At 32.8% G+C, this 13709-nt stretch overlaps 1 protein-coding gene across 1 annotated transcript; it reads left to right on the plus strand.

Moving 5' to 3' along the window:
* The first annotated feature begins 7783 nt into the window (after positions 1-7783).
* On the plus strand, positions 7784-9670 carry LOC103944518 (transcription factor CPC-like). Its single transcript, XM_009354984.3, has 3 exons — positions 7784-8076; positions 8467-8551; positions 9355-9670. Exons 1-3 carry the CDS (start codon positions 8019-8021, stop codon positions 9440-9442), a joined length of 231 nt encoding a protein of 76 aa, XP_009353259.1. The 5' UTR covers positions 7784-8018; the 3' UTR covers positions 9443-9670.
* Positions 9671-13709: the final 4039 nt, after the last annotated feature.

Consider the following 13709-nt stretch of genomic DNA (forward strand, 5'->3'; position numbering starts at 1 on the left):
TGATTTTTTATAGACATGATTTTTTATGGAAGATCTAAAAGATAGATGGTTCGAGTCGTTGAAATACATTACGGAGTGGGCCTCACAAAAACGCGTGTAAAAAATTATGAAAAAAAAGAGTGTGCTATCCACATACCTTTTTTACTTCATACACACCCTCTTGAATTTGCGCGGTCGAATCGACTGAATTAGAAAAGATTCAAGGACAAAAATTAAAAAGGAGTGTGTGAGAAGTAAAAAGAATGTGTGGATAGTACATTAAAAAAAAATGATGCCACCCTCCTCATATTTACATATATACTTATATATACGGGTGATTTGTTCCTATGTTTTTTATTGGATTTGGCTGATCGGATTTTTACCCTTTTGTGGAGCAGATTTTATATGGCGTTCAAAGAAAAATCCCCTTTGCTGGTTACTTGATCTTCTACCTCAAACAGTCAAGTTTCACGTCTGAATTCTTCACCCGGGTCCCATCTGCTTTTGGTAAATTTCTTTTCTTCTAAGCTAATTTCATTTAGATGGTATGATTTATTGGAAGCATCGTACTTGCAAGGAATTTGAAAGGGGTGACTTATTGATGTTTTGTTGTGTCTTTGTGATTGGGAGGAGGATTCTCTTCCTTCATAATCTCTTTCATCTTTTATTTGAAAGATCACAGTTAAATCACGTCAACATCTTATATTAATTTTTTTTATAGAGACAATAAGACAAAAAACAATGTGTGAGAGGAGGAGAGAGAAAGGGATGGAAATATGAGGGGAGAGAATCCTACTCCTTGTGATTGTGCGTATGTGTAGATCATTTGCTGATGTAAATGCTGAGGACTCACAGGTGCAGGGACAAAAGAGTACGCGCATGTCCGTTTACAACAACGCAACGAGAGGAAGAGAGCCTAACTACTGTGCAACAAGACTAAGAATGAGATGATTTGTAATGGTACTGCAATCTTGACAGATTGTGCAGGTGATAGCGATAATATCAGTGTTGTTAGAAGTTGACATTTGGTCCATCTCTCTGATAATTCGACATAGTATCAGAGCCATTGATTGGGTCCGTACTCCCACGTGATGGATGGGTCCCTTGGCCTTGCATGTAGAGTGAGGATAAATTTTTCAATGTGACCAGTACACGAGATGGTACACTACGTGTCACTATACAAATGGTGGGATATGTGTGTTAAAAAGTTAATAACTTAAAAAATAAAATTTTGTACCACTTGTATAAAAACACATGGTGTACCTTTCGCATTCCGGTCGTAATGAAAATTTTCTCGTGAATGAGTCCCCTTGGCTTTGCGTGGTTGCAAATATGTGGATCTCTCACATGTGATCCACTAATTAGGTCCCACGTGAGGGGGCATGTCGAATCTCACATCGGTCATAGAAATAGAGAAATAATAGTTTAAATATCTTAAGCCTACTTCAACAAATACCAAGATCTTTTATAATAAAATCTCACACCTGACGGATTGTGTAGAAGATAATTACCAAATTAGGGACATTATCAATATTGTTAAAAGTAAGCGTTTGACCTGTCCCTCTGAAAATTGACAATATGTACCTTATAAAGGTTTGTGAAAGTTCTAAGATGGGTACTAGTTTAACCTTGAGGGGGGTCAATAGGTTCTAATTTAAAAATCCAATTCAATGTTCAGTTATCAAATTAATTCTACACTCATATTACATATCAAACTATCTTATACATATGATGTTAAAAAGATAAATAAAAAATGCACACAAGATGTAGGATTTAATGAGGCAAAACCCACCACTGAAAAAATCCTCGTGCTTCCAACCCAGAACAAACACTAGGAGAAATAAATACTGAAATACTTACAAAACTCATCAACTAAACACACATATTAGTAGGTAGTTTTGTCTCCGCGCTTTGCTACTCAATCTCTCTTCAGCCTTTGAGTGGAAGTGGCACGACATTACCGCGGCCAGTCAATCACCTTCTCCTCGAACTTTGCAAGATACTAACACAATCATGCAGAATGAATGTATGATGAAATAGTTTTTTGAAACTTAACCAATTATGAAAATCACAAGGCACATTTTCATAATTGATTTCCAATCACGGCACGGTGAAAAAATCAATAATCAAAAACTAAAGTTAAACTTTTGAAAACACACAACATCAAACTGATTTTTCTTCTCGGCAAAAAACCGCAAGGATTCTCTCTGTGCTCGCGGACAGTCAGACTTGGATTAATTTCTTTTAAACTCAAAACAGCAGCAGCATTTTTCTTTTTCAAAACGAAATGGCAGCAGCCACCAAAATCAAAGCCTATCCTAATGCATACAAGCGTGGTATGCGACAGAAGCCAAAAACTCTTTTGTTTGTCTTTCAAAACATGCAGCAATGTGGGAGTGCGGCGGCAACCCAAAACTCAAGAAAACTATTCTAATCTATGCAGCCACCACAAAAACCTCACGTAAGACTTCAATATATATATATATATATATATATGACTCTACTAGGGTTTATTTTGTGCAGAAAAAAGAATACAAGGATAAGCGTACACCTTATAAAATTGAATTGAAAAACACGTGAATTTATTAACTTGATAAATATGCAAAACATATCAAAATAGCTGTTAACTTTCTAGAAAACACGGCAGCTAAAAGATATATTAGGCTCTCCAAAAATAAACCAACCAATTAACGTTAAGCCCAAAATTAAATCAAGTTAAATACCAAGTAAGAGCTATCTACATGAATGTATATGCATAACACACTTACTTGAGTGGATATCTCTGAAACTCTTATTATTTTTCCGATCGGAAGCACAATAGACATACTTAGACTAAAGCAATTACAATTGAGACATGCACTAGTCCAAGACATTACAGACTTAGGCGTTTTGTTTAGAAATGGCTAATTTTACCCTAACAATCTTGCTATGGGTTTTGTCTCGTTAAATCCTACATCCTGTGTGCATTTTTTATTTATCTTTTTAACTGCATATGTGTAAGATAGTTTGTTATGTGATGTGAATGTGGAATTAATTTGAGAACTGAAAACTAAATTGAAAATTGAATTAGATTTTTTAAATTGGAACATATTCACCCCCTCTCTAGGTTAAACTAGTACCCATTTTAGAACTTTAAATTACGATACTTTGTTATCGTTCTAGTTCCGCTGCTTTCTGTGTTATGTCAAAGGACGAGCAGTAACCTCTTGTGACTTTTACTTTCTGGGCAGTGGGCGCCTTTCTTCAACTTCTGATGGGCTCATATGACTACTCCGTCCAATGGGCTTGTGTCTGTTCTTTTTGAGTTTGTTAGGCTTAAAACCTCCAGTTGTCTTGAACTTGTATTGAACCGTGTTGGTGGGTTCAACAAGAGCAATCTTTAGGGTTTTTATCACAAATGATCTTTGAAATTTACCCTCATCATCAAGATGGTCCCTGAAATTAAAAATCAATCAATGTAGTCCCTAAAAATAAGTATCGCAAATCAATGTGGTCATTCCGTTACAATTATGTTAAAAATTATGTTAAATGCTGATGTGGCACATAAATGGGCCCCACAAGATTTACGGATTTTTATCACAAATGGTCCCTGAAATCTACTCACACCATCAAGATGGTCCCTGAAATTGACCCACAACATCAACATGGTTCCTAAAATTGAAAATCAATGAATGTAGTTCTTGAAAATAGGTGTCGCAAATCTATATAATCATTCCACCATAATTATGTACAAAAAATTTGTTATATGCTGATGTGGGTTTAATAATTAATTAAAAAAATTGTCTAAATACCTTTTTGCATAATAAAATTTTTTTTTTCCTTATAGTAGGACCTACTTCGTATAGAGATCCCTTTCATAAATTTTCAAAGGCACAAGGCTTAACCAAGGCCTAATAGGGGGTTTGGAAATAGTTTTCAAATAACAATAGACGTCATCGGTTATAACCTTATTATCTCATGACAAACCTCACGTTCTTTGAGTCATCAGATCACCAAGAAAGCGTCAAACAAGTTCTTCAAGATTAAGGTTGTGAGGATGTTGATCACCTAAATGTTAACAGTGATGTCCCAAAAGTCATTGCCAATCAGCCAAGCTGTCACCAAAGGTGATCTCGATTCAGGTTCAATTCGGTGAAGGGTGTCGAAATGTATAAAGATGGGTGTATTGAGATTTTTTTTATAGAATAGACAGCGAATGAGGTAGATGAATGTGGACTGTGATCAGAGTTGATTGCAGGACTGGGTTTTTGGGTTTCACAACTTTTTATTAACTATTAAATTATTAAACCAATTGGTAATTTTTTAAATTTAATTAGACTTGTGTGATCTATTTATGTGTCACATCAGCACGTAACAAAAATTTTGACAGCATTGTGACGAAAGGATTACATTGATTGATTTTCAATTTCATGAACCATTTTGATGTCGCATGTCAATTTTCAGGGACCATTTTGATGTCACACGTCAATTTCAAGGATCATTTGTGAAAAAAAAAAACTTATGGGACCCATTTATGTGCTACATCAGCACTTAACGGAATTTTTAATAGAATTATGATGTAATGACCACATTGATTTGCGACACCTATTTTCAGAGATTACATTGATTGATTTTCAATTTCAGGAACCAACTTGATGGTGATGATCAATTTAAAAGACCATTTGTGATAAATTATCCAATCTTTATGACGATATTCTACTTTAATATTTATCTGAATGGTAGGAAAAGGGATTTAAACTCGGATGTAAAGAATGAGCACATTTGCAATATGACTCGCTCATACCGGCAAGGGAATATCAATTTAAATTTAATATAAATTGCAAGTGCATTGAAATTATTTAGCTATATGTTTTAGTTCACAGTTTAAAACAAAGAGGTGAATACATACAATGTTAATTTGATAACTAAATCTAAATTTTATCTTTGTTAGGCGTCTAAATAAAAGTTTTACTTCACTATGATTTGTATCCAATCTCAATATCAAGCGGATAATAAGTCAAGCAGTTTCAAAATACAACGTGACAGACTAATCAAGGGGGAAATAGTACAAAATTGTTTTCGCTCCTTAATAATGAATTAGACATGACAAGCAGCTCGCTAAGGATGTTTCACCTATTTAACTTTTATGTATTTTTGTATAAATGATACACCGCATCCAGAATATCCACCTAAATACCCGAATCGAGATATGATGGCCGACATTTGAAAAGTGACGAAGTAATAAAGTGTAATGATGTGGAATGCGAATAAATTAAAACATAAAGTGACTAATACAAGAGTGCGTATGTGAACGGAATTGAACCCATATCACACAAGTGATGTTAGAACATAAATAAAATAGAATAAGAGTAAAGTAATAATTATATCTTTAGGAGTAGTCTCCTAGATATCAGCTTTTGCTAGAGATCCTTGTCATCACTAGAGTTCTGCCACTAAATATACTGAAGGGGCGAAAAATAAGAGTGGAAAAGTGAGAGAGAAATTGAGATCCACATGGAAGGCGAACATTGCATCTCAAGGGCATTTTAGGAATTCCTTCGCTATCAAAAATAAAATACAATAAATCTCGGGACTGAATGTCACAATAAAACTTGTAATTATTGTTTTACTAATCTACTAAAAATGCAATGATTACAATTTATATTCAAATAGGAACCACTTGTTATATGTTAATCAACTTAATTATATTTTCATCCCCTTTACTAATCTACTAAAAAATCATCTACTTGGAAATAGTAACCACTTGTTATATGTTAAATATCTTTAATGTTCCTTTATTAATTTATTTTTAAAAGAAGACTAATGACTTTGTCGTGACAGTTCACTTTCTGAAAGTTGTAAAAATTTACAGAAGAATTTCAGCTTTCTCTATCCAGAATTTTTCATTTCATCCCACTACAAATAAATAAGTTGAATTACGTGGCTAGTATGACTGTGCCTCTCAATTAGTCAAATAATAATACTACTTTTTAATTCCTACAAAATGACAATCCCCCTCCCTAATCTCCTCTCATGAAATCCAATCAAAAGTAATTGCCTGTCGACTTCAGAGTATTGTATAAAAAGATGAAAATCGGATCAACTGTGGCCGTCCAATAAGTCTTTTCCTTTCTTGTTCGATATCCGCCGCACACCACCACCTTAACCACGTGCATTACAATGCAGTATGAAGTAATGCCAGCACATGATTCTTATCACTTCACTATTATCAATCATGTTACTACATTATTAATTGAGAAATGTTTATAGGGTTAGTCAAGTACACGTGCACCCAGTGTCAGATTTACATAACACTACTGAGTACTAATTACGCTGTTATTTATAATAACTTATAATGTTAAATAGATTTTTTTCGAGTATAGCAGTTTGAGCTATTTAATAAAAGTCCTCAATAAGGGTTAAAAGGCGAGAAGTCAAGTAGTTACGTATAAATTGTTTGACAAACAGACATATATGTTGTGGTTTGCTACATATATGTACTATTGGAATTTTTTTTGAAGTAACCTTTGGGCGCATTTGGTTGATAATCGTTGGGTCGACTTAAGTTTATTGTTGGTAATTGATACACGTGTGGCAACTAATCGTAGTATTTGTAGATTAGGCTTTATATTTAATTTTCTAATTGATGGATCAAATTGTAGTGTGTTAACAACTTTTCCAAATGGCGCGTGGGTTTTGTACAAGTTCTCCAGTAGACATCAGTATAAAAGTATTTGGCTGGCGACAAAGAAGATTAGAAGCTGAGAGGGATGGTTCAGACATCACAATTTTTAATTGGCCATATCATCGAACATGATGCCGTACTATATTGATATTTCTGTTTCCTAATTTGGCATTTTCTTAATTACTGCTAAACACAACCATGCTTATCCACTAGATAACAATTCTCACCGAACACTTAGCTCCAAAGGAATCACTAGAATATTGTTTCTCATACCAAAGTATTACCATACCTTGCATATTAAAGAACCAAAACCAAGTGATTTTTTAGGGATTAAGTTTGATGGGCAATACTGTTCTCTTTTCAAATTTATTATTTATTATTTTTTTAGAAAACCTCGACGGTACAAAAACATTACCTCTCATAAAGCAAGAAAAACAAAATACTAAAAAAGAGGGAAGAAGGCATACACCTTACCCCTCTTGAAACACTTCAGTTATGAATCCATCATTGGTACAAATTCACAATTTTATGTTATCAAATCCATGTGAAAAAAATGGTTAACAATATTTATTTAATTTGTGCATTAATGGAGTCCGTTACCAATTTTAGTAAAAAAAATGAATCTTTTATTTAAACTATATACAAAGTTGCATGTAAGGCTCACATGCATGGCTAAAAACATCAATGAAATGACCTTCTCGAACCATAAAATGACATTCTAATAAAATATTATACTCGTGTGATGGAGTCTGTTAAGTGTACATGTGAGTGCCATGCACAGCCCTCCACGGAACATCACTATGATCACTGTGATGTTACATATGTGTACATTGTGCAGTTCCACCTTTAAATTTCCCAAACCTGGAAGAGTCAACATATAAAGACCTATGCTTAAAATCAAGGGACCTAGAGTGTTTTGATCATATAAATTTCAATCATTTTAGATAAAATTGGAATTGGACGGTTGGAGCCCCACACTCCATTGTTTTCTGCTTCACTGTGCACTGATTTAGACGTATGAGGACAAATACTCCAAGCTTTCTCAATCATAAAATATTCTATGCCAACAAACAGGTAAGTATTCAACTACCTGTCAAAGGTTGGACAAAAAAAAACCACTCTCTCCAACTACCGTTCTTCCCTTTGTCTTCCTATCTCATCTCACCTCCCATTCTTCACCTATCCTATCCATCATCATGCACAACATTGTCTTTCGAGGATTCTTCCTCCTATTTATACGACTTCGACAACTGCCTTCAATTTCAAACACAGTTTCCTGCACTGCTTGCTTTTTTTTCTATATATTCGCCCATATATATAAACCCTAGTTGTTGAAATTTTGGCGGCTCCAATTTTTTTCATATTTTCAACTCCGATGGCTGACTTGGATCACTCCCACTCCACTTCTGACGACAACTCTGTGGATTCTAGAGGTACCCTTTTCAGAATTTCATGTTATTTTTCCAATCATATTCCATTTCTTCACTTTCCAATTCCAAATTTTGTATTTCAATTAGTTGTCCAATTTTCTACTTGTTCTTGATACTTTTATGGGTGACCCTTTGAAATCTGTGTTTTTGGTTTTACATCTTATATTCTCTTTGAATTTTATATGTTATAAATAGTATATTTAGTTTTTCTCGACAAATTACTCACACATAGGCACCTTAATTATAGGGAATTATTATTGGCACTCTAAATTTCTCATTCTATACTCCAAACTTTTTATATTTAGAAAAAAAAATACACTTGTGAGGTGTGTAGAATGAGATTTTTAGAGTGTCAATAACATTTTCCTAATTATATATCACAAATTTTTGCAGAGGAAAGTAGTCAAGACTCTAAGCTTGAATTTTCAGAAGATGAGGAAACTCTAATCACTAGGATGTTTAATCTGGTTGGTGAGAGGTGAGCCGTTATTTTCTTCATCAACTTTTTTATTTATAGTTTTTTCATAATTTCCTTTAGGCTAAATAACCTAAATGGTTTCTGGGATTTGCATAACACATCACTTTGGTTCCTGAGATTGAAAGTCAATAGAAATGGTCTTTGATATTGTTCACCATCCATCATTTTGGTCATTCACTTAAAAACTTCGTTAAGTGTCCCAGAGTTCTTGCCGGAAGTTTGGGCAATTTTCAAAGCTTCGTAACTCAATCGTTTTTTAACCATATTCGACTCATAATACATCAAAATGAAGATAGGAAAGTGTAGAACAATATTATACCTATTTGGAAGCCCAATGGTTGCCAGAAATGGCTGGAAAATAGCCTTAAAGTTGACTGTTCCGGAAAATAATCTTGTTCTACACTTTCCTATCTTCATTTTTGATATATTATGGGTTGAATTTGGTTAAAAAACGATTGAGTTACAAAGCTTTAAAAATTGCCTAAACTTCTGACCAAGAACTCCGGGACACTTAACGAAGTTTATAACGGAATGACCAAAATGATGGATGGTGGATAATCTCAGGAACCATTTCTACTGATTTTCAATCTCAGAACCAAAGTAATGTGTTATGCAAATCTCAAAAACCATTTTAGATATTTAGCCTTTCCTTTAACCAACTTGGCTTGGCTAGAGCAGTTTGCTCCTCCTCGGCTCCCAATAAGATCAAATCCTCCTCTCCATAATTAGATGAATTTAGCTAGCATTTCGCTTGTATATATATAAAAAATTGTCCTGATTTTCCTTATCTTTTCTTTTCTTAGGTGGTCTCTGATTGCTGGCAGAATCCCTGGAAGATCAGCAGAGGAGATTGAAAAGTACTGGACTTCAAGATACTCGACAAGTGAATGAAGTGCCAAAAACAATGAATGGTTCAATGGTGTCTCTCTCTCTCTCTCTCTCTCTCTCCCTATTAGAGCAGAAAATTTTGGGGGTGTGGTTAACAATGTTTGGGGTGTACTTAATATGCATGGGTTGTTTTTTCCAGTTGCTTAAACAAGGAAGCTAATGGGGTCTGCAAGTGCCCATCTCTCTGTACAATAGTTATTGGTTTAATGATGTTTGGGTTTTCAGTTTTAACTTCTGTTTATGTAAATTTGGTTGGTTTAAGCTGCTTAATCTCTCAGATTTTATTAATTTTAGAACTGAGTATTGACTTAATTGAGATTAAATATTGTCATTATCATGTGGAGGAAACTCATTATTCCTGCACACATTCTGAAAAAAATCCAACAGAATATTCCCTGTTCCTCACCAGTCAAAATCTTGGACCACAAGGAAGGCATGGTTTTTGCAACTAGAGAATTTATCTGTATCTTTGATGTAATTGTGATGGTATTTTAAATAAATCACACTGTCATATTTACCGTTCCGAGTTCCGTCTGCTAGTTACTAGCTCGGAGTAGTGGCATATATCGTGGTACGGTATCACAGGTGTAACTAATTAATTAATCCTTCTCATTTGCAGTAGAGGTCATGCCGAACCATATTAGCTTTTTGTGTCCTGATTCTTTCAATTTTAAGCTGTCTGCCAAGGCTCCTAGTCATGGCAGTAGCATCTTTTTCTTTTATCAACGGTTCTACCAATTGATATATTTTCACAAATAATTGAAATTCAATTTCTTGATTTGTATCTTCAAATTTTGGAAACTTATAAAGTTCCTCTGTTAAGCCCTGAACATAGGAAAAAGAAGATGAAAATAACCTTAAAGTTTTCACCTTCAACTTTTTGCATTTTTAGGTAGTACGTAGGTCCAAATTTCCAATTTATGAATTTGGGCGGAGGACAATTTCATCTTCACCACATTTGCCAAGCATGAATAAGTATAATTAACCTTCATCATGCAAATTAATTTTCAATTTTCAAGTTTGGTTCATTCTTGGCCAAAGTTTGATTTTAATCCACGTAGCCGAAGTTCATGAAGTCTAAGCATAAACTACAAGAATCAAAATCATATAATTTGGCTGAGAAGTCCCTTCAAAGACATACAGTAAAATTTCGACGATATACATTGGCTGATAATGAATGCAGTAACTGAATTCTCCATGTTATAGACCCAAAATTAATCTCTTCTATTTAGAGCATCTCCAACAGCTTCTACAAATGTAACTCTTTGGACACAAGTTTGTTGACCTACATACCAATTTGAAGAGTAAAATTTTCTACTTCAAATTTTGTTCTCCAACAGACTCCACAAATTTTAATATTATATACTATCTAATATGAAACAAGTTGGTCCCATTTTTGTTGTTGTTACTGAATAATGATTGTGAAAAAGATACATTATCTATTATATATAAAGCTGGAAGGCATGAACAGTGTAGAGCAGGGTGATGAACAATGGAATTTGCCAATTGGGGCCACGCATGAGACAAAAATTTTGGTGTCATCTACTTTGACAAAAATAATTGGTCCAAACTGCCCCTTAGCTAAAAAAATTCAAAACCTAACCAAAATGATATATCAAATTATGTAAGGGTAAGTTGGTAATTTGGTCATTGTAAAATATAATATAAATATAAATGGGGAGAGAGAAAATAATAAAAAAAATGAAAGGAAAAGGAGAAAATAATAAATAAATGACAAAGTTGATGGTGCTCACGTGATGGGAAAGAAAAATATAATAAAAAATAAGAAAAATCATGAATGTTGTATTCAAAATATCTTAAAAGGCATGTAGCGCCGGTGATAAAAAAATAAAATAACAAAATAAAAAAATATCGAAGCAATTCACGCATATAAATACATTTAAAATGTCTAAGTTGCGCTTAGTGCGCTGTGATTCAAAAAATGTCTTTTGCACACGATTGTTTATTAAATATTATTTCTCAGTTTTTAAACACTTATGAGGTGGGTAGTGCCAGTTATAAAAAAAATCTCTTGCATGCGCATAATAATGTGATTTAATTAGTTGTCAAATAATCATTTTTTTTTTACCAAACGATGTTATCTATACTAAGGGAAGGGAGTGGGTTTAGCCTCACAAAGGGCTAGCAATTAGTTGTTTATTAAATATTATTTTTTCTAATCTTAATGTAAATTCAATAAAATGTAGATGGAAATTGAAATACCGTTTTTATTAATATGGATTCAGTTGCTTTGATTAGTTAAAAGATCACTTTTATTAAATGTATTTATTATTCATTTCCATCTACATTAATAAATACATTTAAAATATGTAAATCGCACGTAACACGTCGTGATTCAAAAAATACATTTTGCACGCACGTGAGCGCATGCATAAAGGCTAATTATAATAAAAAGAATGTTTGAAGACTTGGTTAGAAACTCTCTACAAGTAATAAATTTGAAGAATGAGTTCAGCAACTCTCTTGGATCAAAGAAATTCTGTCTAGCTCTACATATTTAGTTAAAAAGTGAATTTAACAACCTTTTTTGGAGATGCTATTAATTATTATATTTAGATTAGATCACTCTACTTTATGTGATATTGTCCACATGGTGACAGCCAGATGTTTAGGTTCCCACATGCCATGTTCAACTTAAAACTGGGGAAGAAAGTGCTAGAAAACTAAACATTTAGAGACACATTTTAGAGTTCGAAAACTCTTTACAACAATTAAATTAATTATGGAGGGCTTTAATGTATAGAAACACTGTATGGTTCCTCACAATAAGAAGTTATTCTATACGTATAAATTATAGTCTAATACATATGTAAAAGTAATTTATTAAAAATTACAAAAATTACAGGTTTTACACTCATGAAAATATATTGTGATTTATATGCATAAAGACACGATTCGTTAAGTGTAATTAGTCAAATATTTTTTTGTTTAGCACTGTTAGAAAAGATGCAGAAATCGAAGTGTGAAATTTCTAGTAAATCCATCTCTTTGTTATTATTTTATAGGAGAAGTGGAACCTGAACCCAAGCTGTCGAGCATAATCATGATCCAAGGATAAAAAATAAAAATCAAGGGAAACCAATGAAAAAAATTTAAGAACTTTGAATAAAAATCAAGAAAAACTAATGAAAAAAATTTGAAAACTTTGTGTTTTAACGATAAGGACAAAATAAAGAATAAATGGAATAGTATCAAGATTAATTTTTTAATGTAAAAATATGATTTTTCGTTAAAATAAACTCGAAATCTTTTCGTTAAATTTCTCACCTTATGGTCAAACAAAGTGTTCCAAAGAGAAGAAAGACCAAGCAAAAGGCAATACACCTTTTATGCTCAGTGACTAAACGAAATTACACACTAATGCTAAATCATATACTTTTTGGCCTGATATATTACTGTATGGATTCCTTATTTTATATTCTCATCTCATCATAGTTTACAGGAAATCTGAAATAATTTTGGACTATTCACTTTTAACATTAAATATATTTTTATTTTGAAAAATCATTCATGATACTATTCATTTACACCTTTATTTTTTCATTTTCTTTAAAACTAAAATTTTTAAGAATTTTTTGTTAATTTTCCTTATTTTATATCATGCATGATTTGCATGGCCCGAAGACCGTTAGCTAGATTAAGATGAAGCAAATCGATAGGAAGAAAAAAGATAATTTTAACGAAAAGCTTCCGGTATTATTTACTTTAATGAAAAATTATATTTTTACACTAAAAAGTTAATCTTGTATTATTTACTTTATCCTATTTTATCCTTATTGTTAAAACTCAAAATTTTCAAGTTCTTTCCATTAATTTTCCTAAGAAAAAAAAAAAAAAAAAAAAAAAAAGCATGCGAGAAAACATGGAAATCGTGGGAATCAATGGATGTATAGATGGCCAACCTGCTTTGAAATTTGGATTGGATTGAGTTGATGGACTATATAAAATATATTAGATCCTACAGATTATAATAAATATGTATTGAGTGTAGATTAGCGATCTGTTTCAAAATAAATTCGGTTATTTTTAGAGCTGTTCCATCATGTTTAAAGCCCCATAGGCTTATTCACTATTTTATTTACCTAATGAACAATAATTATCTTTAATGAACAGTAATTGCTTTTTATATCTCCACCCCTACAATGAATAATCCTAGCAATTTGTAATAAAATATTAGTAATTTTTCCTCATTCAATCCATCAAACATCCACATCACCCTTTCATTTTTTTCTCCTCATTTGACCCCCCC

This window comes from the organism of the source record quoted next, unplaced genomic scaffold (assembly GCF_019419815.1).
Source record: "Pyrus x bretschneideri cultivar Hongxiangsu unplaced genomic scaffold, Pyrus_bretschneideri_v1 Contig12, whole genome shotgun sequence".
In the NCBI taxonomy this organism is placed as follows: Eukaryota; Viridiplantae; Streptophyta; class Magnoliopsida; order Rosales; family Rosaceae; genus Pyrus; species Pyrus x bretschneideri.

Bases quoted from the DNA above. Each gene is read 5' to 3' on its own strand.
- LOC103944518 (XM_009354984.3), top strand. From the start codon at position 8,019: ATGGCTGACTTGGATCACTCCCACTCCACTTCTGACGACAACTCTGTG. The intron at 8,077-8,466 runs GTACCCTTTTCA...AAATTTTTGCAG, and splicing joins CAACTCTGTGGATTCTAGAG to AGGAAAGTAGTCAAGACTCT. The intron at 8,552-9,354 runs GTGAGCCGTTAT...TTCTTTTCTTAG, and splicing joins TTTAATCTGGTTGGTGAGAG to GTGGTCTCTGATTGCTGGCA.